Genomic DNA, 22,265 nt, shown 5'->3' on the forward strand with positions numbered 1-22,265 from the left:
TATGCTTGGGGCAGGAGCTGTGGGGCCCGGGGGCAGGTGGGTGGGTGTGGTCGGGCGATGGCACCAGGTGTGAGCGGGTGGGCGAGGGCAGCAGGCGTGGGTGGTTGGACGTGGGTAATGATGCAGGGTACAGGCAGGCGGGTGGATGATGGCGCAGGGCGATGATGGGCGGCCGATGGCGCCGGGGGTGGATGGGTGACAGTGCAGGGTACAGGCAGGTGGGTGGATGATGGCACTGGGTGATGATGGGTGGGCGATGGCCCCGGGCATGGGCAGGTGAGCACGGGTGACAGTGCATGGTACAGGTGGTGGGGTGGATTATGGCGCAGGGCAATAGTGCGTGGGCGATGGTGTCGGGTGTGGGTGGGTGAGAGTGCACGGTATGGGTGGGTGGGCGAGGGCGCTGGGCATGGGACAGTACAAGGTACAGGCAGTGGGTGGGCGATGGGTGCAGGGCATGGGTGGGTGATGGTGCAGGGTACAGGTAGGTGGGTGGATGATGGGACAGGGCAATGGTGCCAGGCACATGTGACGGTGCACAGTGCAGGCGGGTGGACGAGGACGCCAGGCATGGGCGTGAGATGGTGTCACGGAGTGTGGGGGAGTCAGGGCCCTGCACCCCCACTTCTTGCAATCCACCGTGACTCTCAGCCAGCCAGTAAAACAGCAGGTTTATTAGATGACAGGAACACAGTCTAAAACAGAGCTTGTAGGTACAGAAAACGGGACCCCTCAGGCAGCTCCATCTTTGGGGGTGGGGAGCCCAGACCAAGGTTCTGGGCCTCCCGCCATCTCCTCAGCCAGCTCCAAAACTGACACCCCTTCCTGATGCCTCACCCAGCCACACCCTCGGTCCCTCCTCCAGCCTTTGTCCAGTTTCCCAGGCAGAAGGAGTCACCTGGCCTCAACCCCCTCCTGGGCTCAGGTTACAAAGGGCAGCCGCCATCTTCTGCATACTGGCGTTCAAGTATCATCCCTCAGTGAAGTCACACCCTTATTTCTAGTATTGGTGCAATACCCCAGGGAAACGGAGGCACACCCTGTGTTAGCAGAAGACAGTAAACTAGTAAAACTCCCATGCAGTATTACCCAGTTAATACTCCCTACGCCGTCACAGAGTATGCCGGGTATAGGCGGATGACAGTGCAGGGTACAGGCAGGCGGATGGATGATGGCACAGGGCGATGGTGCTGGGCATGTGTGACAGTGCAGAGCACAGATGGGCAGGTGGGCAAGGGTGCTGGATGGGGGCGGGTGATGGTGCAAAGTATGGGTGGGTGGGTGATGGTGCCAGGCATGGGCGGGTGGGCGTGCGTGACAGTGCAGGGTACAGGCGGGTGAGCGGATGACAGCGACGGGTGATGATGGGTGGGCGAGGGCACTGGGCATGGGTGTGTGACGGTGTAGGTTACGGGCAGGTGACAGGCATGGGCAGGTGGGCACGGGTGACGGTAAGGGTGGGTGGGCATGGGTGCCAGATATGTGTGGGTGATGATGCAGGGTACGGGTAGGTGGGTGGATGATGGCACAGGGTGATGGTGGGTGACAGAGCAGGGTACAGGCAGGCGGGTTCATGATGGTGCTGGGCATGGGTGATGGTGCAGGGTACAGGCGAGTGGGTACACAGTACAGATGGGTGTGTGGATGATAGCACAGGGCAATGGTGCTGGGCGTGGGCAGGTGATGGTGCAGGGTACAGGCACATTGGTGGGCAAGGGTGCTGTGCATGAGCGGGTGACGGAGCAGGGTACAGGTGGGCAGGTGAGCAAGGGCACTGGGCGTGGGATGGTGCAGGGTACAGGTAGGTGTGTGGATGATGGCACAGGGCAATGGTGGGTGGGGCGGGTGACAGTGCAGGGCAATGGCACTAGGTGTGGGCAGGTAATGGTGCAGGGTACAGGCGGGCAGGTGGGCGAGGGTGCTGGACGTGGGCGGGTGACTGTGCACAGTACAGGCGGGCGTGTGGATGATGGTGCAGGGTAACGGCGAGGTGGCGGGTGACAGTGCAGGGTACAGATGGGCGAGTGTATGATGGTGCAGGGCCTGGGTGACATTGTAGAGTACACACAGGCAGGTGGGCGAGGGCACTGGGCATGGTTGGGTGATGGTGCAGGGTAAGCGCGGGTGGGTGGGCGAGGGCTCCAGGCGTGGGTGGATTACGGTGCAGGGTACAGGTGGGTGGGTGAACGAGGGGGCCAGGCATGGGTGGGTGATGGTGCAGATTACATGCGGGCAGGTGGACAAGGGCGCCTGGCATGGGCTGGTGACAGTGCAGGGTACAGACAAGCGGGTGGATGATGGCGCAGGGTGATCATTGGGAGGCGGGGACGGTGCAAGGAACAGGCGGGTGGGAGGGCGCTGGGCATGGGTGGGTTAGGTACAGGTGGGTGGGTGCAAGGACAGACGGGTGTGTGGATGATGGCACAGGGCGCTGACGCTGGGCGTGGGCATGTGATGGTGCAGGCTGGCAGGTGGATGATGGCGCAGGGCCATGGTGGGTGGGGTGGGTGACAGTGCAGGATGCAGGCAGGCAGATGGGCAAGGACACTGGGTGTGGTCAGGTGACGGTGCAGGGTACAGGTGGGTGGATGGACAAGGGTGCTGGGCATTGGCGGGTGACAGTGCAGGGTACAGGCTGGCAGGTGAATGATGGTGAGTGGAGCGGGTGATGGTACAGAGCACAGGCAGGTGGGTGAGCAAGGATGCCAGGCATGGGTGTGTGATGGTGTAGGGGGTGGGTGGGTGAGGGTGGCAGGCTTGGGTGGGTGGGCACAGCTGACAGTAAAGTGTATGGGTGGGTGGGCAAGGGCACCGGGTGTGGGACGGTATAGGGTACAGGCGGGTGGGCAGGCGAGGGTGCCAGGCATGGGCTGGTGATGGTGGATGATGGCGCAGGGTGATGGTGGGTGGGGCTGGTGACACTGCAGTATACAGGTGGGCGGGAGCATGATGGTGCTGGGCGATGGTGCTGGGCACAGGTAACAGTGCAGAGCACAGGTGGGTGGGTGAATGATGGTGCCGGGCATGGGCAGGTTACAAGCGGGCAGGTGGATTATGGCACAGGCGATGGTGGGCACTGGGCATGAGCAGGTGGGTGTGGGTGACAGTGCAGGGTACAGGCGGGTGGGCGGACAACAGCAATGGGTGATGGGTGGGCAAGGGCATTGGGCATGGGTGCGTGACGGTGCAGGGTATGAGTGGGTGGGTGATGATGCTGGGTGTGGGCAGGTGGGCACAGGTGACGGTAAGGGTGGGTGGGTATGGGTTCCAGGTGTGGGTGGACGTGGGTGATGGTAAAGGGTACAGGCGGTGGGTGGGCAAGTGTGCTGGCTGTGTGAGGGTGATGGTGCAAGGTACAGGCAGGCAGGTGGCGAGGGCGCTGGCTGTGGGTGGGTGACTGTGCAGGGTGCAGGCGGGCGGGTGGATGATTGCACAGGGTGATGGTGAGTGGGGTGGGTGACGGTGCAGGGTACAGGCAGGCAGGTTCATGATGGCACTGGGCGTGGGTGACAGTGCAGGGTACAAGCAGGTGGGTGCAGGGCACAGACGGATGTGTGGATGATGGCACGGATCAATGGCGCCAGGCGTGGGCAGGTGATGGTGCAGGGTACAGGCGGGCGAGTGATCAAGGGCGCTGGGTGTGGGATGGTGCAGGGTACACGTAGGTGTATGGGTGAGGGCGCTGGGCGTGGGTGGGTGACTGTACACGGTACAGGTGGGTGGGTGGATGATGGTACAGAGCTATGGTGGGTGAGGTGTGTGACGGTGCAGGGTACAGGCGGGCGAGTAGATAGTGGCACAGGGCGATAGTGGGTGGCCGATGGTGCCAGGTGTGGGTGGACCGTGCAGGGTACAGGTGAGTGATGATGCAGATTACATGCTTGCAGGTGGACAAGGGTGCCTGGCATGGGCTGGTGACGGTGCAGGGTACAGGCAGGTGGGTACATGATGGTGTAGGGCAATGGTGCTGGGTGTGGGTGGGTGACTGTGCAGGGTAGAGGCAGGCGGATGGATGATGGCGCAGGGCTTGGTCACAGGCCTGGGCATGGTACCGGCGGGCAGGTGGTCATGGCCGCCGGGCACGGGTGGGTGACAGTGCAGGGTACAGGCAAGTGGGTGGATGATGGCACAGGGCAATTGTGCCGGGCACGGGTGACCGTTCAGAGGACAGGCAGGCAGGTGGATGATGGTGCCGGGCATGGGTGGGTGATGGTGCAGGGTACAGGCGGGCAGGAGAGGTAGGAGATGGAGGTGTGGGACAGGGAGAGCAGGGGGAGTGGTGGGGCAGAGAGAACAGGGGGAGGGGTCAGAAAGGGAAGTGTGGGGCGGGGGAGCAGGGGGAGTGGTGGGGGTGGGCAGGGACTGCCCCCGCCCTCCCCACCCGCTGAGCCAGGCTGTATTCGCAGAGCACCCACATGGAGTACATCATGACGGCTGCCAGCCTCTTTGCCCAGATGCACAGGCTGCAGGTGCCCCGGGACTGGGCGGCTGCCAGGGAGACGCTACGGGCCATGGCTGTGCCGCCCTTCCAGCCAGAGGTGGGGGTGCGGATCCCCGTCACGGAGGAGGAGATGGAGGAGGCGCCTGCCGGGGTCGGTAAGGGCCATGCTTGGGTCACGGTGCAAGGGGCTATGCAGGGGGAAGGGAAGTGGGCACTGGCCAGGGCGGGGAGCTCTGCCTGGCGCCAGCTGTGGGGTAGGGGAGGGGAGCTCTGCTTGACACTGGCCGGGGTAGGGGAGGGGAGCTGTGCTCTGTCCTGTGAGAGTCGGTGGCCAGGCACCCCAGGACCCAGTGCAGAGCAGCCTGTCACCCTCTGCAGACACCTGCAGGCTCGCTGGCCTGGCTCGGACCCCTCTGGAGTAGACATTTCCCTCGCAGGTGCTGCCTTGGGCAGCCCCTGCCCACCAGCCTGCATTTCCGCTGGTACCTGCTGCCCAGGGCGGGTGGGTGCCCCCCGACCTGGGCCAGGAGAATCCTGTCCCAGCCTGGCCCACCGGGGGAAGGGGTGCCCTGACTCCAACACCGCCTCGCTGGGGCTCAGAGGGCCTTGGCACAGTCAGGGCTTGAGCCTGGCCCGCTCCTTGCCTGAAGCTCGGCTGCAGGTCCCATGCTGCCCCTGGGCCCCTCTGAGATGTGTACTGGCCCCACTCCCCAATGGGCACCTCGCAGGCCCTGCTCCTGCTCTGCTGGCCTGGAAGGGCTCCTGGCACCGTCCTAGAGCAGCCTGGGGCAGTGCATGCTGGGGACATTGCTGTCCGTGGCTTCACCCCGGGATGGCACTCAGCCCCAGTCTTCCTGCCAGAGCTTTCCCACCCTGCTGCTGGCTTGGGGGTTCCCTGAATGCCACAGATGGACTCAGGAGACCTGCCCCCAGCTGCAGCCCCACTGTTCTCTGTGCCCCCTGCAGACGAAGAGCAGCTGGCAGCACTGAGGCAGGAGCTGGCAGAGCGCAGATGGGCACTGCTGGAGGGGGGGTGCGGTAGCACCCACCGCATGGAGCCTATCCACTTTGAGAAGGTAGTGGGGGCTGCGCTGGCTGGGGTCACTCTCCCCCAGGCGTTGGGGGGAGGGGGTGTGGTGCTGTGAGCCGTGGCTGGGGTGGTTGGCTGGCCTAGTTGGCATCGCCCAGGGGCTGGGGCTGTGGGAGATTCCAACGCGCCTTGGGGGAGCATGAGGGGCCAGGGTGGAGCACACGGCCCCACCAGTGGGCTGGCCTTTGCCCTGTGGGCGCTGTCTGGGCAGGGACTATCTATTACTGCCACGTGGGGTTGGGCAGGAGCCAGTGAAGTTATGCAGGCTCAGGCAGGGGCTGCTGTGGCCATGTGGGGTCAGGCAGCAGTTGGGCAGGGGCTATTGAAACCAGGTGGATTGAGCATGGGCCTGGGCAGGGGTCAGGCAGGGGTCACAGGTCAGGCAGGGGCCAGGGTGGCCATACGGGGTCGAGCAGGGCCTGGGGTGGCCAGGCAGTGTCAGGCAGGGGTCACGGGTCGGGAAGTGGCCGGGGTGGCCAGACAGCTGGCTGTCCATGTCACTCAGAACAGGGCTTCATGTCAGAGACGTGCTGGGGCACTGCCCCCTTTGCAAGGCAGGCATTGCCCTATGTCCTGTGGGGTGAGGCCTAGGCTGCCCTCGCCAGATTAGGCCTTGCCCATCGGTGGCGGCTACAGGGGGCTTCCCCTGCAGGCACTCGGGTGGGGTGTCCGGCCCCGGTTCTCATCATGCCCCTCTTGCGCTGGCCCTGCAGGACGATGACAGCAACAGCCACGTAGATTTCATCATGGCTGCGTCCAACCTGCGGGCTGCGAACTACGGCATTGCCCCCGCCGACTGGCACAAGGTGTGGGGGACCAGGGAGAGAGGTGGGGTGGGGGCGGGACCATGCACCACCGGGGACAGATGTGGGGCAGGGGTGGGGCGATGGCCTCCCCAGGGACAGACACGGGGGGGGGGGGAGGCGATGGCCTCCCTGGGGACAGATGCAGGCCGGGGCCGGGGCCAGGCGCCTCCCAGGGACAGACGTGGGGAGGGGTGATGGCCCGCCTGGGCACAGGCACGGGGCAAGAGTGGGGCGACAGTCTCCCCGGCCACAGACGTGGGATGGGGGTGGGTCAACAGTCCCCCTGGGCACAGACACGGGACGGGTGTGGGGGAACGGGCCCCCTGGGGACAGACACAGGGTGGGGTCGGAGCTGGGGTTATGGGCCTCCTCGTGGACAGACGAAGGGTGGGGGCAGGGGTGGAGGTGAGGCAAAGGCCTTCCCCAGGATAGCTGCGAGGTTTGGGGCCCTGCGCCCACCCCTGGCAGCAGCTGCTGACACAGTTCCCTGTTGCCTGGCAGAGCAAGCGGGTGGCAGGCAGGATCGTGCCCGCCATTGCCACCACAACAGCGGCAGTGGCCGGACTGGCATGCCTGGAGCTCTACAAGCTGGTGTGGGGGCACCAGGACCTCGGCTCCTACCGCAACAGTTTCCTGCAGCTTGCGGAGCCGCTGCTCACCCGCTTCCAGCCCCTGACGCCCCCAGCCACTTACAAGGTGAGACCCCATGCCTGGCCTTGCCAATGACCTCCCCCGCACCCAGGGCGGGCTGCTCGGGGCTGAATGGCCGGGAGGGGGGATGGGCCTTCCTCAAGGGCAGCAGAGTCAGTGGCTGGGGGGCTGCCAGATGCTGGTGCCCGCGCTCTGGCAGTCAGGGCTGAACGATGCCTCAGTGCAGCGCTAGGAGGTGCTGTGCTGCAGGGAGTGGGCTGGGGGTCTCCCCTGGTGGTCAGGGCCGGCACCTATGCCCCAGTGCAGCACAGGGTCACAAGGGGCGCTGTGCTGCAGGGAACCACACAGGGTCTCCCCTGGCAGTCAGGGCTGGCCCGATACCCAGCGTGGCCCTACAGGGCCTGTGCCCTGGAGGTACAGTGTGGGGATGATCCCTGCCTGTGGCTGTGGGGAGGTTGGCACAGGGAGGGTGCGCCCAGGGTCCTGGCTCACTGTTACACTCCCATCTCCTGTGTGCTGTTTTCGGTTCTGGGGTGGCTGCCTGGCTGCACCGTGTTGCTCCCCAGCATGGGCTGCATCTCGGTGGTGGAGGGGAGCACGGCTCTGGGTGAGGGCTGCAGCTGAAGCTAGGGATCCCCCACTCTGGGTGACACTGAAGCAAGGGGAGCCACAGCCGGGGCAGTGCAGGGGCGCCATGAACATGGTTGAGCCTGGCCTATGCTGTGCCCTCTGCCTGGGTGCAGGGCCCAGCACGCGTGCGGGGCCTAGATCCTGTGCGCACGGTGTGGGGAGCTGTCCAGCCCCTGACGCCTGGACCATGCTGGGAGCCAGCATCCCAGGGACCGGGGCTCTGCCAACAGCTGCCTGGGCATGGCTGAGCAGCTTTCAGCCCCAGCCCCTGTGGCTGCCTTTCTCTCTGCCACGCTGAGCTACCCCTGACTTGCCCCTGGCCAGGCCTTGCTGCACGAGAGCGCTGTGGGGCAGCGGGGGAAGCAGGCAGAGCTGTGGGGCACTGGGGGGCTGTGGGGCACTGGAGGGCGCAGGCAGAGCTGTGGGGATTAGTGGGGGGCTGTACGGCAGTAGGGGGAAGGCAGAGCTCTGTGGCAGTGGGGGGCTGTAGGGCAGAGGGGGGAGCAGGCAAGCAGTGCGGGGAGGCTTGGGGGGCTGTAGGGCAGTGGTGGGAGCAGGCTGAGCTGTGGGGGAGGTGGGGGTTGTAGGTCAGTGGGGGAAGCAGGCAGAGCTATGGGGAGCAGGGGGGGCTGTAGGGCAGCAGGGGGAGCAGGCAGAGCTGTGGGGCAGCAAGGGCTGTAGGGAAGCGGGGGGAGCAGGCAGAGATATGGGCAAGAAGGGGGCTGTCGGGCAGTGGGGGGAGCAGCAGAACTGTGGGGCAGCAGGGACTGTGGGGCAGTGGGGGGAGCAGGCTGAGATATGGGCAAGAAGGGGGCTGTAGGGCAGTGGGGGGAGCAGCAGAACTGTGGGGCAGCAGGGACTGTGGGGCAGTGGGGGGAGAAGGCTGAGCTGTGGGGATCAATGAGGGGGCGGTAGGTCAGCAAGGTGGAGCTGTGGGGCAGTGTGGGGCTCTGGGGCAGTGGGCGGAGCTGTGGGGATCTGCGGGGGGCTGTGGGGCATTTCTGGGAGCAGGCAGAGCTGTGGGGATGAGCTGGGGGCTGTAGGGTAGCGAGGGAAACAGGCTGAACTCTGGGGATCAGCGGGGGTCTGTAGGGCAGTGGGAGTAGCTGCTGTGTGTCAATGCCTGGCTCCCCCCAGCCTGGGACAGGCACTCCCTCCCCCGCTCTGCTCCCCCTGGCCTGGGATGGGCACCCACCCATGCTCTGCTCCCCTCTGCAGGTCTGACACTTGGCTTGGGCAGCAGAGGGCGCCGGGGGCAGGGCCCTAAATTGGGACCATGTGTCGTGGGAGGAGGCAAGTTTCCTGCTGCACAGGAAGCACTGGCAGGAGCCAGGCTGCCTGTGGGGGCGGGGGAAGGGGAGCCAGGCTGGCTGGGGCGGCCAGGAAAGAGGAGGCGCCAGGCATGGGTCTCAGTGTATTTCCACTAACGCAGCCAGCTTAGCTCCCGGCCTGCACTTGCCTTCCCACAGCCCACTCTCCCCCCCCCCATCCCCTCCAGGCAGTGCACCCCACAGCCCCCCGAGCAGGGCACCCCACAGTCTGGCCAGGACCGCAGCTCCTGGGCCTGGGGTGCAATGGGGTTGAGGGCTGGTCCCAGCATGGGTAATGAGAGCACCCCCTACAGGGGCAAGGGGGCCGGCCTGTCGGCCAGGGTGAACCCCCTGCCCCACACCCTGCTGCACAGCTCCCCGCCCATGCTGGCACAACCCTTGACAGCCAGGGAAGAGCGCCCCCTGCTGAGCTCTCAAAGCTGCAGCCCAAAGGGGTCCGGAGCCCCTCTTAAGGCCTGGGTGCCTTGGGGGAGCCGTTCCCTGGCTGGGAGACCAGTGGGGCCACAGCTCCAGCACACAGGGGCTGGCAGGAGAGCAGGCAGAGGTCGGCTGCCGTGGGCTCTGCGCAGCCTGGCTCCCCTGAGCATGCCGAGCTCTGGCTCAATGTGGGGAGGAGCAGAGTCGTCTGGGTCAGTGCCCTGCTGCCCTTGGGGACAGGAAGGGGGTGCAGGCTGGCAAGAGTGGAACAGCCATCCGTGGGAGTGTCAGCCCCTTGCCCAGAGGGGACCTGAGGTGCTGGGAGCAGATGGGCTGCACCAGGGTCACCCAGCGGGGCAGCATCAGGCAGGATTTGACCCCAGGAGTCCTGGGCCCAGGCCTGTGCTCTGAGCTCCTGGGGCACAGCAGGCGTCTCCCAGGCTGGGCTGAGGGGATGTGGGGCAGTGCCCACATGGGCAGGGACCAGCAGGGCCCCCAGCTCTGGGTGGGGCCAGCAGAGGAGCTGTGCCATGGCAAGCACAGAGTTAACTCTGCCAGGCTCTCAGGCTGCAGGTGGCGAAGGGAGTGGGGGGGAGCGGCCAGGTGCTAATGCCTTGTCCCACCCGGGTGAGAAGGGGTGGGTCCCGCTGCCCCATGGAGCCACCGCAGCACTTGGCAAGAGCAAATGGCCCGGGCCAGCTGCAGCAAATGGCCAGGCTGTTTTGCTCCCAGTACACACACCGCGGCCCCAGCTGCCTAGCCAGAGGCCATGCTCAGCTATGCCAGGCTTGCTGCAGGGGCTTTCCCAGGCCCTGCAGCCTCTGTGCCTCAGTTTCCCTACCATGAGCTCACTGCCTTAGAGGTGGCAGAGTGGCCAGGGGCAGGGAGCTGGGGCTTGGCACAGTGGGGGCCCTGCTGGAAGGCAGAGCAGAGAGCCCAGCAGGGGAGGGGCAGGGGCCTGGCTTGCCCTGGGGCTGGCGCTGAGCAACGTGAGCACTAGGCCTGGGCACAAAGCTGTGAGGCTGGGGAAAGTGCTGTGGGCTGACTAGTTGTGGTGCAGGAGGTGTCTGGGGCAACCGTCCTGCCTCCTAGATCTCTGCAGCCCGAGGTGGGCCCAGCTGGGGCAAAATTGGCCCTGGGTTGGGGGGATGAGCCATGTCAGGGCCAAGCCCATGAGAACTCCTGCCTCCACCCCCCCCAGGCACTCCAGTCATCTCCCCTTTGGCAGCCTCGTGTGCCCCGCGTGCTCTCCCCACATCTGGGCCGCCCAGAAAGGCCTGGCTTGTTGGCAGTCAGAGCCGCCCCTGGCCCCAGCTGGCTGGGTCCTGGGCAGGGCAGAGACGCGCAGGCAGAAGTGGCTGATTGTGTGTGTGCGGGGGGACACTGCCTCAATGGGGCTTTGTGCAGGGCTGCCTGGCCCAGCCTCTCCAGAGCTCAGCAGCTCAGACCCCCACCTCAGCAATGCTCATAGGGGAGCTATATGCTTGGGCACAGCCCATGGCGGGGGGGGTTGTCCTCTGTCCCAGCCTGGCCAGCCAGGGGCCCCAGCTCCCTGTGGCATGAGCAGAGCTCGCGCCCAAGTTTGCTTGGGGCTGGGCTGTGCCCTATCCCCTCCCTCCAGTGCCCTCCCCCGAGGCGTATGTCCTACCCTGACCTCTGCATCCTGCCCATCCTCATGTGAGGGGCCAGGGGGGCTGGGCATGGCCCCCATGTCCTAACACTGCCGTACCCGGATGCAGGGTCCTGTTTGCACTCGCCCTCACTAGCCAGAGGCCAGGACTGGGACAGGCATCAGGGAAGGGAGCTGAGTGTTGGATTGGCCAGGGAGGCTCTGGACCCCACTGCCAGGATGTGGATTTTCTAATTCACATTCTGGGGTGATTTTGATTATTCTGAAAAGGAGGGAATTGCAAAAGGGACCATCCAGGCAAACCGCCCCCCTGGCTCGGCTGGTTTCCCTCAGCTCCGACCCGCAGCCCCTGCTAGCCCAGTCCTGTCACTTGCCAGCTCTGGTGGTGTCCCTCAGCCCCAACCCGCAGCTCCTGCTAGCCCAGCCTTAGGCTCCCTCTACAGCTCTGGCAATGCCTCTCACTCCCGACCCACAGCCCCTACTATCCCAGCCCCGAGCTCCTGCCAGCTCTGGCGATGCCCCTCACGACCTGAAGCCGTGTATTAATGGGCAGAGCAGGGAGAGATCCATGTGTCATTGTTGAGGGGAAGTGCCATTGTACATGGCCATGCACAGAGCTGGTGCTCAGGGGGAGGGGGAGGAAACAGATGGGGAGACCTGGCTCCCTGGCCCCATGGTGGCTCTAGCGGGGTGTGGAGACATGCTGACATCAGCCTGCCCTTGTGTCCCCACCAGTATGGCCAGGAGACGTGGAGCTGCTGGCATCGGGTCGAGGTGCCTGGGATCGGCGCTCACGGGGAGGAACTGAGCCTGCAGGAGCTCCTGGACCAGCTGCAGGTGACCATTCCCCTCTCTTCCCCCCACCAGAACCTGGGCTGGGTGGGGGCTGTGGGAACAGGCCTGTGCCCTCCCCCCACATCCTGCTGAACCCCCCCTTTCCCTCTGTAACCTGAGCCCTGTCCCCACTGCCTAGGGGCTGTGGCTGGGCCTTGGGGAGTCTGCCCCCACCCAGGGCAGGCACTCACCTCCCCCCAGCTCTCACCTGCCCCCTACCCAGGTCTCTCTGGGGTGCCCACTGCTGGACATGGCTGCTTGGGAAGGTCTTGGCTTGCCCAATTTCTCCAGACAGCCCCCTGCATGCTGGCCTAGTCCGGGCACGTCCAGTCTGGAACTTATGCTGGGGGGAAACGCGCAACCCACTTCCGGGAGACATGCCCACCCCCAGCTGGGACCGGCTGGACCCTGGTGCTCCCAACGACTGGGGGAACAGCCCCGTCTGTGGCTTGGGAGAGATCCAGGATTGGGGGAGACCCTCTACTTACACCTTTTTTCCTATTCCACAAAAGCTTATGGGAAGTGAGCGCCCAGTGCTGGGCCTGGCACTGACCTGCCCCATCCCTGACGCCCCTCCTGCCTTACAGGGGGTGCACGGCCTGCCTGTGCGCACAGTACTGTGCGGGGTGACCATTCTCTATGCCAGCTTCTGGGCCAAGCAGAAACGTGAGGCACAGCTCGCCCGCAGGTAGGTGCTGTCCTGGGCCTCTGGGCTGGCAGCCGGCCCCCCTCCAGCCCTGGGCTGGCTGCCCTCCCTCTGCAGGGGGCTGATGGGCCTGCAGCAGGGGGCATCACCCCATGAGCCCCCATCCCCAGTGAGGTCCTGGGGGCCAGCACCAGCCCCTGCGTAACCCACTGCCCCTCCCCTGCCAGTCGCCAGGACTCCAGCTCCCCGCTGCCCCTCCCCGCTCCAGCTCTCCCTCCCTACTGCCCCTCCTCCCTCACCCCCGCTCACCAGGAGTCCAGCTCCCCCACTCCTCCGACAGCTGGATCGCTGGCCGGTCTGACCACCCGGTAAACATCCTGCTTCCTGCACCGGGACCCCCTGCCCGGCCCCTTGCTGGCTGTGCTCTGCAGAGAGGCCCCGAGGGCCAGGTGGCATTGCCCTCAGGCCTGGCCATGGCAGCTCCTCCAGCCAGAGAGCCCTGCCAGTGCCCCTGGGCTCCGCGAGAAGAAGGACTGGGGCCAGTGTCAGCACGGGGGGAGGAGAGAAGGGCTAAGGGAGCCTGGAGAGGGGCAGGCTAGCATGGGGAGCCACTCTGAGCTTGGGCTGCTGCCCCGGGCAGGCTAGCTGGACGCCCAAAAAGAGGGGCTCTTCAAACCTGGCTCTGGGTGCTTGGACTGCAGCCAGGGCTGTGCCCACTGGCACTGCCAGGTTTCCACTGATGCAGGCTCGCCAGGGGTTTGACTGGCATAGCCTCTGGGCACATACACTGGGCCTGGCCCCTGCTGGATGCCCTGTGGCTTATTCACCCTTCCCCTTCCCTAGACTGATGCAGCTAGTGGGCGGCCCCCCTGGAGGAGCCTGGCAGCCCCCCCGCATCCTAGTGCTGGACCTGGTCTGCGAGGACCAACAGGACGACGACGTCTTACCACCTGTGCATGTTCGGCTACCCTGTGGCTGAGTGAAGCCTGCTGCCAGGCGCCTCCCTGGGCACAGATGGGCAGTGGGGGCTTGGCTATACGCTACAGGCCCCCTGAGATGCTCAGCAGGACGCTGGCCCGCTTCTCACCAGCCTGGCAGCGGAGAGCCCAGGATGTAGATGGGCGCACTGGGAGCGAGGTCTGTCCCCGGCCCCCTACAGCTAATAAACCCTTGTCCCTGTCAGTAGGAGCCAGAGGACCGCTCATTCCAGGGGGTGAGGGCAGTGCCCCCATCCGTTAACTCACTTGTAATTCTCCTGCTGAAATGGGGAGGGGCATAACAGGTTTAATAGCCCCACTCCTTGGGATGGACGTGGGATAGTCTGGCACCAGCGCCAACTCTGTGCCACAGATCGAGGCCCAGCCTGGTGCTGCCTCAACCATGGAAGCTGGGCATGGCAGCCTCAGGTGGGCAGGGCCAGCACAGCCTGGCACCCCCCACCGGCAGCTCCAGCATTTTAATAGGTGCGTCCTGTGCGTGCAACATGATTGTGTAGCACACAGTGTATGTGTGCGTGCATTGATTATTCTGTGTGTGTGGGTATGTGCACTGCGTGTGCACCATCTAGGTGAGCCAGGCTCCCTCCCCTGCCCCAGTGCAGGCTGCAGCCACCCGGGTGAAGCTGGCACAAAGCCCCTGGTGAGGACAAGAGCACACTGGGCCAGTGACGGGCTCCGGCCGTGCCCAGCGCTGCCTCCCCTCCCCCAAGCGACAGGCTCCGGCTGCGCGTTCCATACAAAAGCCGTTTATTTATTTACAGAGCTGGGTACAAATGCAGAGCTGGGACAGGAATGCGCTGGGGGCGGGGCTAAATGTAGCCAATGATGTCATTGCAGATGATTGGCTGCCGGCTGCGGCTGTTCAAGAGGGCAGCGAAGCGGGTGCAGTCCGTGGTGAGCTTGGCAATGTCGCCGTGTGACTGGTGGAAGAGGGGCCCCTGCGCCCGCCCACCTAGGCCCCCTGGGCCGGGGAGGTGCTTGGGGCCGGGCTGGGGGGCGGCGGGGCCCTTGGGGCGTGCCAGGCTGGCCAGCTTGCGCCGCACATTGCCCGAGAGACTGAGCAGAAAGCCGTGGGGCTTGGCCAGCCGGTGGGGCAGGGCGCTCTCCTCAGGAAGGTCCATCCAGTTCTCCACCAGGTCAGCGAAACAATTATCACCCAGCACGAGTGGCTGCCGGTTGCGGCTCTGTGAGAGCAGTGCCACAGTCCAGTCCTGCGCGTCTGCCGACTCCAGCACCCGCCACTGCTCCAGGCAGGCATCTGAGGTGGACTTAGGCCGGACCTGCCGGCCGGGGGCCTGGCTAGGGCTGCTGCGGAGGAAGCCCCCCGTGGAGAGCCTTTGTGCCCTTTGGCAGGGGGGCGGGGGGTTCCTGCGCAGCACCAGCCCCTCCTCCTCCCGCCACGTCCCCCCTGACACCTCCGAGTAGCCCGAGTCGAACTCCAGGCTCCTCTCACTAGCGGGCAGTGCGCACTCCTCCTCCATCAGCTCCAGGCAGCAGGCTGAGTCTGCCTCTGAGACGCCCGATGCCCGGTTCTCCGCAGGCCGCTCCCAGCAGGGCTGTGGGGGAGCTGGCACGGGCTTGGGGGGCCCCAGCCGTGGAGCTGGGCCTGGCACCCGCTTCAGCTCGTGGAGAGTCCGCATCATGCCCTGCATCTGATCCCGCAGCGTGTCCCCCGCCGCCTGCAGGCACAACTGTGGGGAGAGGAACATGGTGATGTGATCGCTGCCCTGATGGACTGGCCACCCCGGTAGCATGGCTGGCCCATACCGGTAGCATGGCTGGCCCATACCGCATCTCCCTAACAGCCCCATTCCCCACCTCCAACAGTCCCATCCCCACAACAGCCCTTTCACTCATCATCTGTCCTGACATCTCCAACAACCCCATCTCCCCAGCAGCCTTGTCTCCCGTCACGCGTCCCAACACCTCCAACAGCCCAGTCCCCCACCTCCAGCAGCCCCAACCCCCACCTCCATCAGTCCTGTCACCATCCCAACAGCCCCATCTCCCTAACAGCCTCATCACCCGTCCCAACACCTCCAAAGCCCCATCCCCCGCCTCAGTCAGCCCCATCAATGTCCCAACAGCCCCATCCCCCCCAACAGCCATCCCGACACCTCCATTAGCCCCATCCCCCTAACAGTCCCATCCCCCACCTCCATCAGCCCCATCCCCCCCAACAACCCTGCCACCCACCACCCACACCTCCAACAGCCCCATCCACCACCTCCTTCAGCCCCGTCCCCCTCCCAACAGCCCTGTTCCCCACTTCCATCAGCTCCATCAATGTCCCAACAGCCATCCCGACACCTCCATCAGCCCCATCCCCGTAACAGCCCTGCCACCCATCACCTGTCCCGACACCTCCAACAGCCCCATCCCCCGCCTCCATCAGCCCTGTCCCCCATCACCTGTCCCAACACCTCCAACAGCCCCATCACCCTGTCCTGACACCTCCCACAGCCCTGTCCCCCCAGCAGCCCTGTCTCCCATCACCCGGCCTGACACCTTTAACAGCCCCGTCCCCCATCACCTGTCCCAACACCTCCAACAGCCCCGTCCCCCCAGCAGCCTTGTCTCCCATTACCCATCCCAACACCTCCGTCCACCGCCTCCATCAGCCATGTCCTTCACCCCCAACAGCCCTGTCCCCTCAAAAAGCTCTGTCACCATCCCCTGCCTCCAGCAGCCCCATCACTGTCTCCCCCATCCCAACACCTGTCACCCTGTCTGCAGTCCCAGTACTCTCCAACGCTCTCCCTGCACTGGCCCAATGGCAACAAGGGCCCCAGGACCTAGGATGGGAAGGACACTCAGGGGTTATCGGCCAGGCACGAGGGCAGGACCCAGCCCCATGAGCCAGGTCATTCCATGGCAGTGACCCGGGTGACTGGCTATGGGACACCAGAGTGCCCACCCCATCCACCCCACATATCTCCTGCCCCATCCCCATGCACTCCATCCACCTCCCTGCCCCCTCCTCATGCCCCCCAAACACCCTCTGCCACCCCACACCCACCCCCCGCCCTGTCTCCTCCCCCCATTCACTCCCCGCCCCATCCCCTCCTCCCCCCTGCCCCCATCCACCCCGCTCCTCCCATCCACCCCATGTCCCGTCTCCACACTCCCCATCCACCCCATGCCACCTCATGCCCCATCCATCCCTCACCCTGTCCCCATGCCCCCATCCACTCTCTGCCCTGCATCCAGTCCCACTCCATCCTCACCCCCCATTGACTCCCTGCTACCCTACACCCCCGCATCCACCCATCTCACTGTCCCCACACCCGCTGTCCCATCCCCATATGCAACCACAAGCTCATATACACCGTGCCCAACTATATACCCTCCTCTGTATACCCTCTCCATGTCCTTCCCCATACACCCCCTGCCCTTTCTCCACACCCCCCATAAACACCCCACCACCACCTATACACTCTGCCCCAAAAACACCCCATGCTGTGTCGTCGCCCCCCCCCCCCCCCGTGCTCACCAAGCACCGGTTGCAAGGAGCCTCCCTCTGATCCCCATGTCACTCAGCCCCCAGGAGAGCCCCCAGAGGACTCACCAGGCTCTGGGCTCCTGGACAGCGAGGCCAGCTGGGCCCCCAGAGCTGGGGCTGAGTCCCTGTCCCCTCTCTGGGTGGCCACAGGGGCTGCCCTAGGAGATGCCGGGGTCCAGCTGGGTTGGGCTGGGCACTCGAGCAATGGTCTCTGCAGTTGCAGCAGCGTCTGCCTGGGCTGGGTGTGGAGCTGCAAGGGGGAGATGCACATGCAGGGCTCCGCTGCCTGGACGTGCACCCAGCCCCAGGGCACCACTTTCCTGCTGCTCCTGCACCGAGGTAGCCCATCCCTGCCGCGTGCTGCAGCATGTCGGGGTGAGCAAGCAGCCGCCCCGCCGCGTCGGCAGCTACATATCCAGCCCCAGCCCAGCCGCTGGGACATGACAAATAGAGACGGCAGCTGGAGTTACACAAGCTGGGCCTGGCCAGAGACGCTGGGTGCCCAGAAGAGTCCAGCACTGGGGGACAGAGGGAAGGGGCACCACGTAGGCCTGGCCCGGAGCGGTATGGAGGGACCCTGGCTCCCACCAACCCCTGGGAATTCCTCAGGGCAGGCATGTACCACTAGCGAAGGGCCATGAGCCAGGGCCTGGGGCAGCCAGGGGCCATGTTCCAGTGGGCCGCATCAGCAGCCCAGGGCAACATGAGCTCTGGGGGCCATTGGTGCTGTCCCACACAGCCAGCGCAGGCATTGGGCCCGGGGAGGAGGGAGCTGAACTGCTCACCAGGGCCAGGCACACACGGGGCACCAGCCACACCAACAGGCACCCTCCGATGGGACCTGCTCAGGTCCCCTTGTCTGTACCAACCCCTGCAGTCACACCCAGGTGGTTGGACAGACATCAGGGCTGGGGTTGCCCCACGGATACACACGAGTGTGCCAGAGCTGGGAACTGAACCCAGGAGTCCGGACTCCCTGGCCTGGCTCTAACCACTAGCCCCCACTCCTGCCCACAGCAGGGAAGCAAACCCTGGAGTCCTGGCTCCCAGCCCCACCAGGTACAAAGAGCAGCGCGCTGTGTGGTAGGTGGCCAGCAGGGACATGCCGGGGCTGGAGTGCCAGGAGCCTCGCCAAGGGCAGGCCGTGAGGCCATGAGAACAGAAGGACTTGGGGCCTTAACAAGGCGAGCCCAGCCTGAGAGGCTCCCTAGTGCTGCCAGCTCTGTGCTTTGGGGTGGGGCTCCTCCTGCTTCCAGCCACCCCCACATCCCACCCTGCCTGCCAGCCACCATACCTCTCCCCCGCACGTCCCGGCTGAGGGCGTCGCTGCACTTCCCGCAGGGAAACACTAGCAATTCAGCCCCAATGCCTGCTGCAGCCCCAAGCCCGGGAAACCTCCTGCACTACTGCACCACAAGGGCCTGCTCACCCAGTCGCCCCGCGGCTCCAGCCTCGTGTCCCCAGCTGTGAGTGATGGCACCACAGCTCGGGCTTAGTCCCTTTGTCCTAGAAATGAGTTGGTGACTCCCACTTGCTGGCTGAGGGCAGCTGAGCTGCAAGGCATGGGGTCTGCATACTGGCCTAGGTCTTGGGGGGCTGGATGGACCCAGGGCATGTGCAGCTCCAGGGTCCCTGTGGGCAGTGCTGGACCCTTTCTCGTTTGCTCCCCAGCTCTTCTAGGCCACACCAGCCGAGCGGAGCCCTGCAGGGGGTGGCTCAGGGAGTTGGTCCCAGCAGCCTGGCATCCAACATGCCATGAAAACCATCTATCATCCAGCTCTGCCAAAGCTTCAGCCTGAACAGGGGCCAGGTTTGCCCAGAGCTGCTGGAGGATTGAGGGCATCGGGGCCACATGCTCCCAGGGGCCAGGGAAATCACCCTGCCCAGTAAGCAGACCCAGACGGGCCCAGAAACAGCAGGGCTAGTGCCAGGGGCCCACTCCCATAGCAGAGGCCATGCCCAGGGCTCCGGAACAGCCCCAGGATCTGCCCGTTCAGCCCTAGCCCCAGCCCCAGCCCGGGGACACGGCAGACCCTACAGGAGGGAGACATGGGACCAAGTGACAGGGCCAAACAGCACCTCTGCAACGACCAGTCAGGGCTGAACCGGGGCCAGCTTGGGCAGATTGGCTCCCCCAGCTCTGATGTCACTATCCCCTCGGACAGATTGGTTCCCCCAGCTCTGATGTCACTAACCTGTCACCCAGCAACCAGTTGTTCGGCAATCAGCACTTTCTTGACATCAGATATAAAACAACAAAAATGGCTTCCTGTGTCAGCCGCCTGTGAGGGAGGGAATCCTGCTGCTCCTCCCCTGCCCACAGGGACCACCCAACCCCGGACACCGGGCACACGCGCCTGCTGCCCTGTGCGGGTAAAGGTGCATGTGGGTGCCCGGAGATGTGGGTGGGTATGTGTGCACAGCCCTGCCTGGGGACCCTGCCCTGCTCCAGCACTGCCCACCCATCCTGGGCCAAAAACCAGATTTTCAGATGTGCCCAGGGATTTGGGGAGCCCTGAGACTAGCAGCGGGCAGTGCTCAGGTCACACAGGGGATCAGGCCCCTGAGGCCACCAGGGGTGGGTGGGTGGCTGAGGGAACTGTGCCCAGGTCACACAGGGGATCAGGCCCCTGCACCCGGCCGGTGGGGTGATCAGGCCCCCTGCGGCTTCTCATGTCAGTCCCCAAGTCCCTGGTCACATTTTGAAATTATGGCCAAAGAGTCCTCCAGCCGCCAGTTACTGCGAGTGGGTCACACTCTGCCCCCACCAACGCCCCCAGCCCCCCACCCCATGGCAGGGCAGCCCAGCGCCCACCTCCCTGGGGGCAGCCAGCCCCTCCGTCGCCCCATGTATAGAGGGCAGGGTTCGAGCCGGGCTGAGTCCCTGAGCATGGAGCCAGCGGAGCAGCAGGGGGCTGGGGGCAGTCTGGGCCCTGCTTGGATCTCGGGGATCCCAGAGCCGGGCAGGCCCAATCGCAGGGGCTGAGGGTAGCTCTGGGCCAGCACAGCCCGTGGCCCGATACTGTGGCCTGACTCTGGTGACGCCCAGCCTGAGGCTGCCCGGCCCCGCGTGCAGCCCTGGGCACAGGAGCGGGCAGGGCTGGCATGTGCCCAACGCGGGCAGCCAACCGAGCCCAGCGGTGCTAGGCGTGGTCCGGGCAAAGCCGAGCCCCGATACTCCGGGGACGCCCCTGGCCTCTGCCCTGCATCCCCAGCGCCCTTCCCCGGGCTAGCCCCGCCGCTGCCAGGGGGAGCCGGGCTGCCCGGCCGCACCCGCTGTCCTCCGAGCCCGGCCAGGCCACTCACCACTTCTGCCCGGAGGCGGCCGAGGGAGGCGTCCAGCCGGGCGCGCCGCATGTCGGGGGGGCTAGGCGGGCAGCCCCGGTGCGCGCAGGGAGCCCAGGGCGCCCCGCCAGCCCGGCGCTCGGCGCTGGCCCGGAGCTGCGAGCTGGATCCCAGGCGCTCACTGTCCCAGGCCCGGCCCCCGTCCCGGAGCAGCCAATGAGCCCCGGTCTCCCCTCGACCTGGGGGCCGGGCCGGGCCAATGGGAGGCCTCAGTAATGTGATTCCCGGGGCGGCGGGGGCCGGAGTCCGCTAGGGTATCCCCTGGGCCAGACGGCGTGAGGGGCCCCGTCCGGGCCCCGGCCCCTCCAGCCCTGGGCAACCCAGATACCACGGGCATCGACCTCCCCCTCCCAAGCCAGAGCACCATGGGCACACCAGCCCCCCAGCCTCGGGCACTGCGGGCACCATCCCTCCAGCCCTGGGCACCAGCCCCACCCAGCCCAAGTTGCAGAAGGCACCAGCCCCCCAGCCCAGTTGCAGAGCTCTGGGTGGGTGCTGGGTGGTGGGCGCAGGGGACAGGCAGTTGCAGAATTCTGGGGCGTCGGCGCGGGGGGATGAGGGGGCGACAGGAAATTGCAGAGCTCTCTGTATGGGTGGGCACGGTGGGGGGACAGGAAGTTGCAGAGCTCTGGATGGATGGGTGGGCACAGGGGAGACAGGAAGTTTCAGATCTCTGGGTGGGTAGGTGGGTGGACAAGAGGGGGTGCGGTGGGCACAGGCAGTTGCAGAGTTCTGGGTGGGTGTGGGGAGGTGCAGGGGGGGACAGGCAGTTGCAGAGGTGTGGGTGGGGGCTGGAGGGTGGGTATGAGGGGAGGACAGGTAGTTGCAGAGCTCTGGGGGGGACAGGGGTTAGGTGCAGGGGGACTGGGGACTGAGCACAGGGTGAACAGGCAATTGCAGAGCTCTGGGTGGGCAGGGGCTGGGGAGTCTGGGGATGGGCGTGGTGGGGGGTGTGGGAGGGCCATGGGGGGCATGCAGTTGCAGAGCTTTGGGTTGGTGGAGGCTGGGGGTGGGAGCAGGGGTGTGTGGAGGGGAACAGGTAGCTGTAGAGCTCTGGGTGAGTGGGGGAAGGGGGGTGGGCACGTGGGGGACAGGCAGTTGCAGAGCTCTGGGTGGGTGGGGGCTGTGGAGGCTCGGGGTGGATGCGGAGGGCACAGGCAGTGCCCGACTGGAATCTCTGGGCAGTCCCCACAGAGGGTGCCCACACTGCATGTGCTGAGATTGCAGGGCCAGCTGCTGGAAGAGGACCAGGCTGTCCCCTTTGGGGGAAAGGGTGGTACTCTGTATGCAAATCGCTCAATAAACTAGTTTGCATTTTGGCAAATAATTTGCATATTTGTATATGACCCTAAACTCCGTTTACAATCTGTTGGTTTAGTGCTGGCAAAAAGCATCCACTGGCAAGCCCCTCCCGCCACCCAGCTGCCAGCGGATTTTAAAGAATCCTTATTGAGGTTACAGGGACAAACCAACCCGATGTGTAGAAAGAATAGTAAATATGGCAGGCGACCAGCTTGGCTTAACAGTGAAATCCTTGTTGGTCTTAAACACAAAAAAGAAACTTACAAGAAGTGGAAGATTGGACAAATGACCAGGGAAGAGTATAAAAATACTGCTTGGGCATGCAGGAGTGAAATCAGGAAGGCCAAATCACACCTGGAGTTGCAGCGAGCAAGAGATGTAAGAGTAACAAGAAGGGTTTCTTCAGGTATGTTAGCAACAAGAAGAAAGTCAAGGAAAGTGTGGGCCCCTTACTGAATGAGGGAGGCAACCTAGTGACGGAGGATGTGGAAAAAGCTAACGTACTCAATTCTTTTTTTCCCTCTGTCTTCACGAACAAGGTCAGCTCCCAGACTACTGCACTGGGCAGCACAGCATGGGGAGGAGGAGACCAGCCCTCTGTGGAGAAAGAAGTGGTTCGGGACTATTTAGAAAATCTGGATG

At 65.0% G+C, this 22,265-nt stretch overlaps 2 protein-coding genes across 9 annotated transcripts in view; one reads left to right on the forward strand and one right to left on the reverse strand.

Annotated features, from left to right (window-relative positions):
* Positions 1-13,658, forward strand: part of UBA7 (ubiquitin like modifier activating enzyme 7) — a 45,305-nt gene extending 31,647 nt beyond the window's left edge. For 6 of the 7 annotated variants that reach the window (XM_048856508.2, XM_048856510.2, XM_075130647.1 and 3 more), the window contains 7 exons: positions 4,407-4,596; positions 5,408-5,517; positions 6,245-6,337; positions 6,839-7,033; positions 11,732-11,833; positions 12,343-12,518; positions 13,320-13,658. In XM_048856508.2, coding sequence (XP_048712465.2) covers positions 4,407-4,596; positions 5,408-5,517; positions 6,245-6,337; positions 6,839-7,033; positions 11,732-11,833; positions 12,343-12,518; positions 13,320-13,455 — 1,002 coding nt within the window. In that variant the 3' untranslated portion in view covers positions 13,456-13,658. The remainder of the gene's footprint in view (positions 1-4,406; positions 4,597-5,407; positions 5,518-6,244; positions 6,338-6,838; positions 7,034-11,731; positions 11,834-12,342; positions 12,519-13,319) is intronic. The other variant, XM_075130648.1, reaches the window with a different exon arrangement.
* A 546-nt stretch (positions 13,659-14,204) lies between these two features.
* On the reverse strand, positions 14,205-20,414 carry INKA1 (inka box actin regulator 1). 2 transcript variants are annotated; one of them, XM_048856579.2, is made up of 2 exons: positions 20,283-20,414; positions 14,205-15,165 (listed from the first exon to the last, which is right to left on the reverse strand). In XM_048856579.2, the coding sequence occupies exons 1-2, from the start codon at positions 20,331-20,333 to the stop codon at positions 14,284-14,286; spliced, it is 933 nt and encodes a 310-aa protein (XP_048712536.1). In that variant the 5' UTR covers positions 20,334-20,414; the 3' UTR covers positions 14,205-14,283. The 2 variants fall into 2 exon arrangements, with proteins under 2 accessions (XP_048712536.1, XP_074986752.1); XM_075130651.1 differs by lacking the exon at positions 20,283-20,414 and adding an exon at positions 17,043-17,126.
* Positions 20,415-22,265: the final 1,851 nt, after the last annotated feature.

Source organism: Caretta caretta, chromosome 7 (genome assembly GCF_965140235.1).
Source record: "Caretta caretta isolate rCarCar2 chromosome 7, rCarCar1.hap1, whole genome shotgun sequence".
Lineage (NCBI taxonomy): Eukaryota > Metazoa > Chordata > Testudines > Cheloniidae > Caretta > Caretta caretta.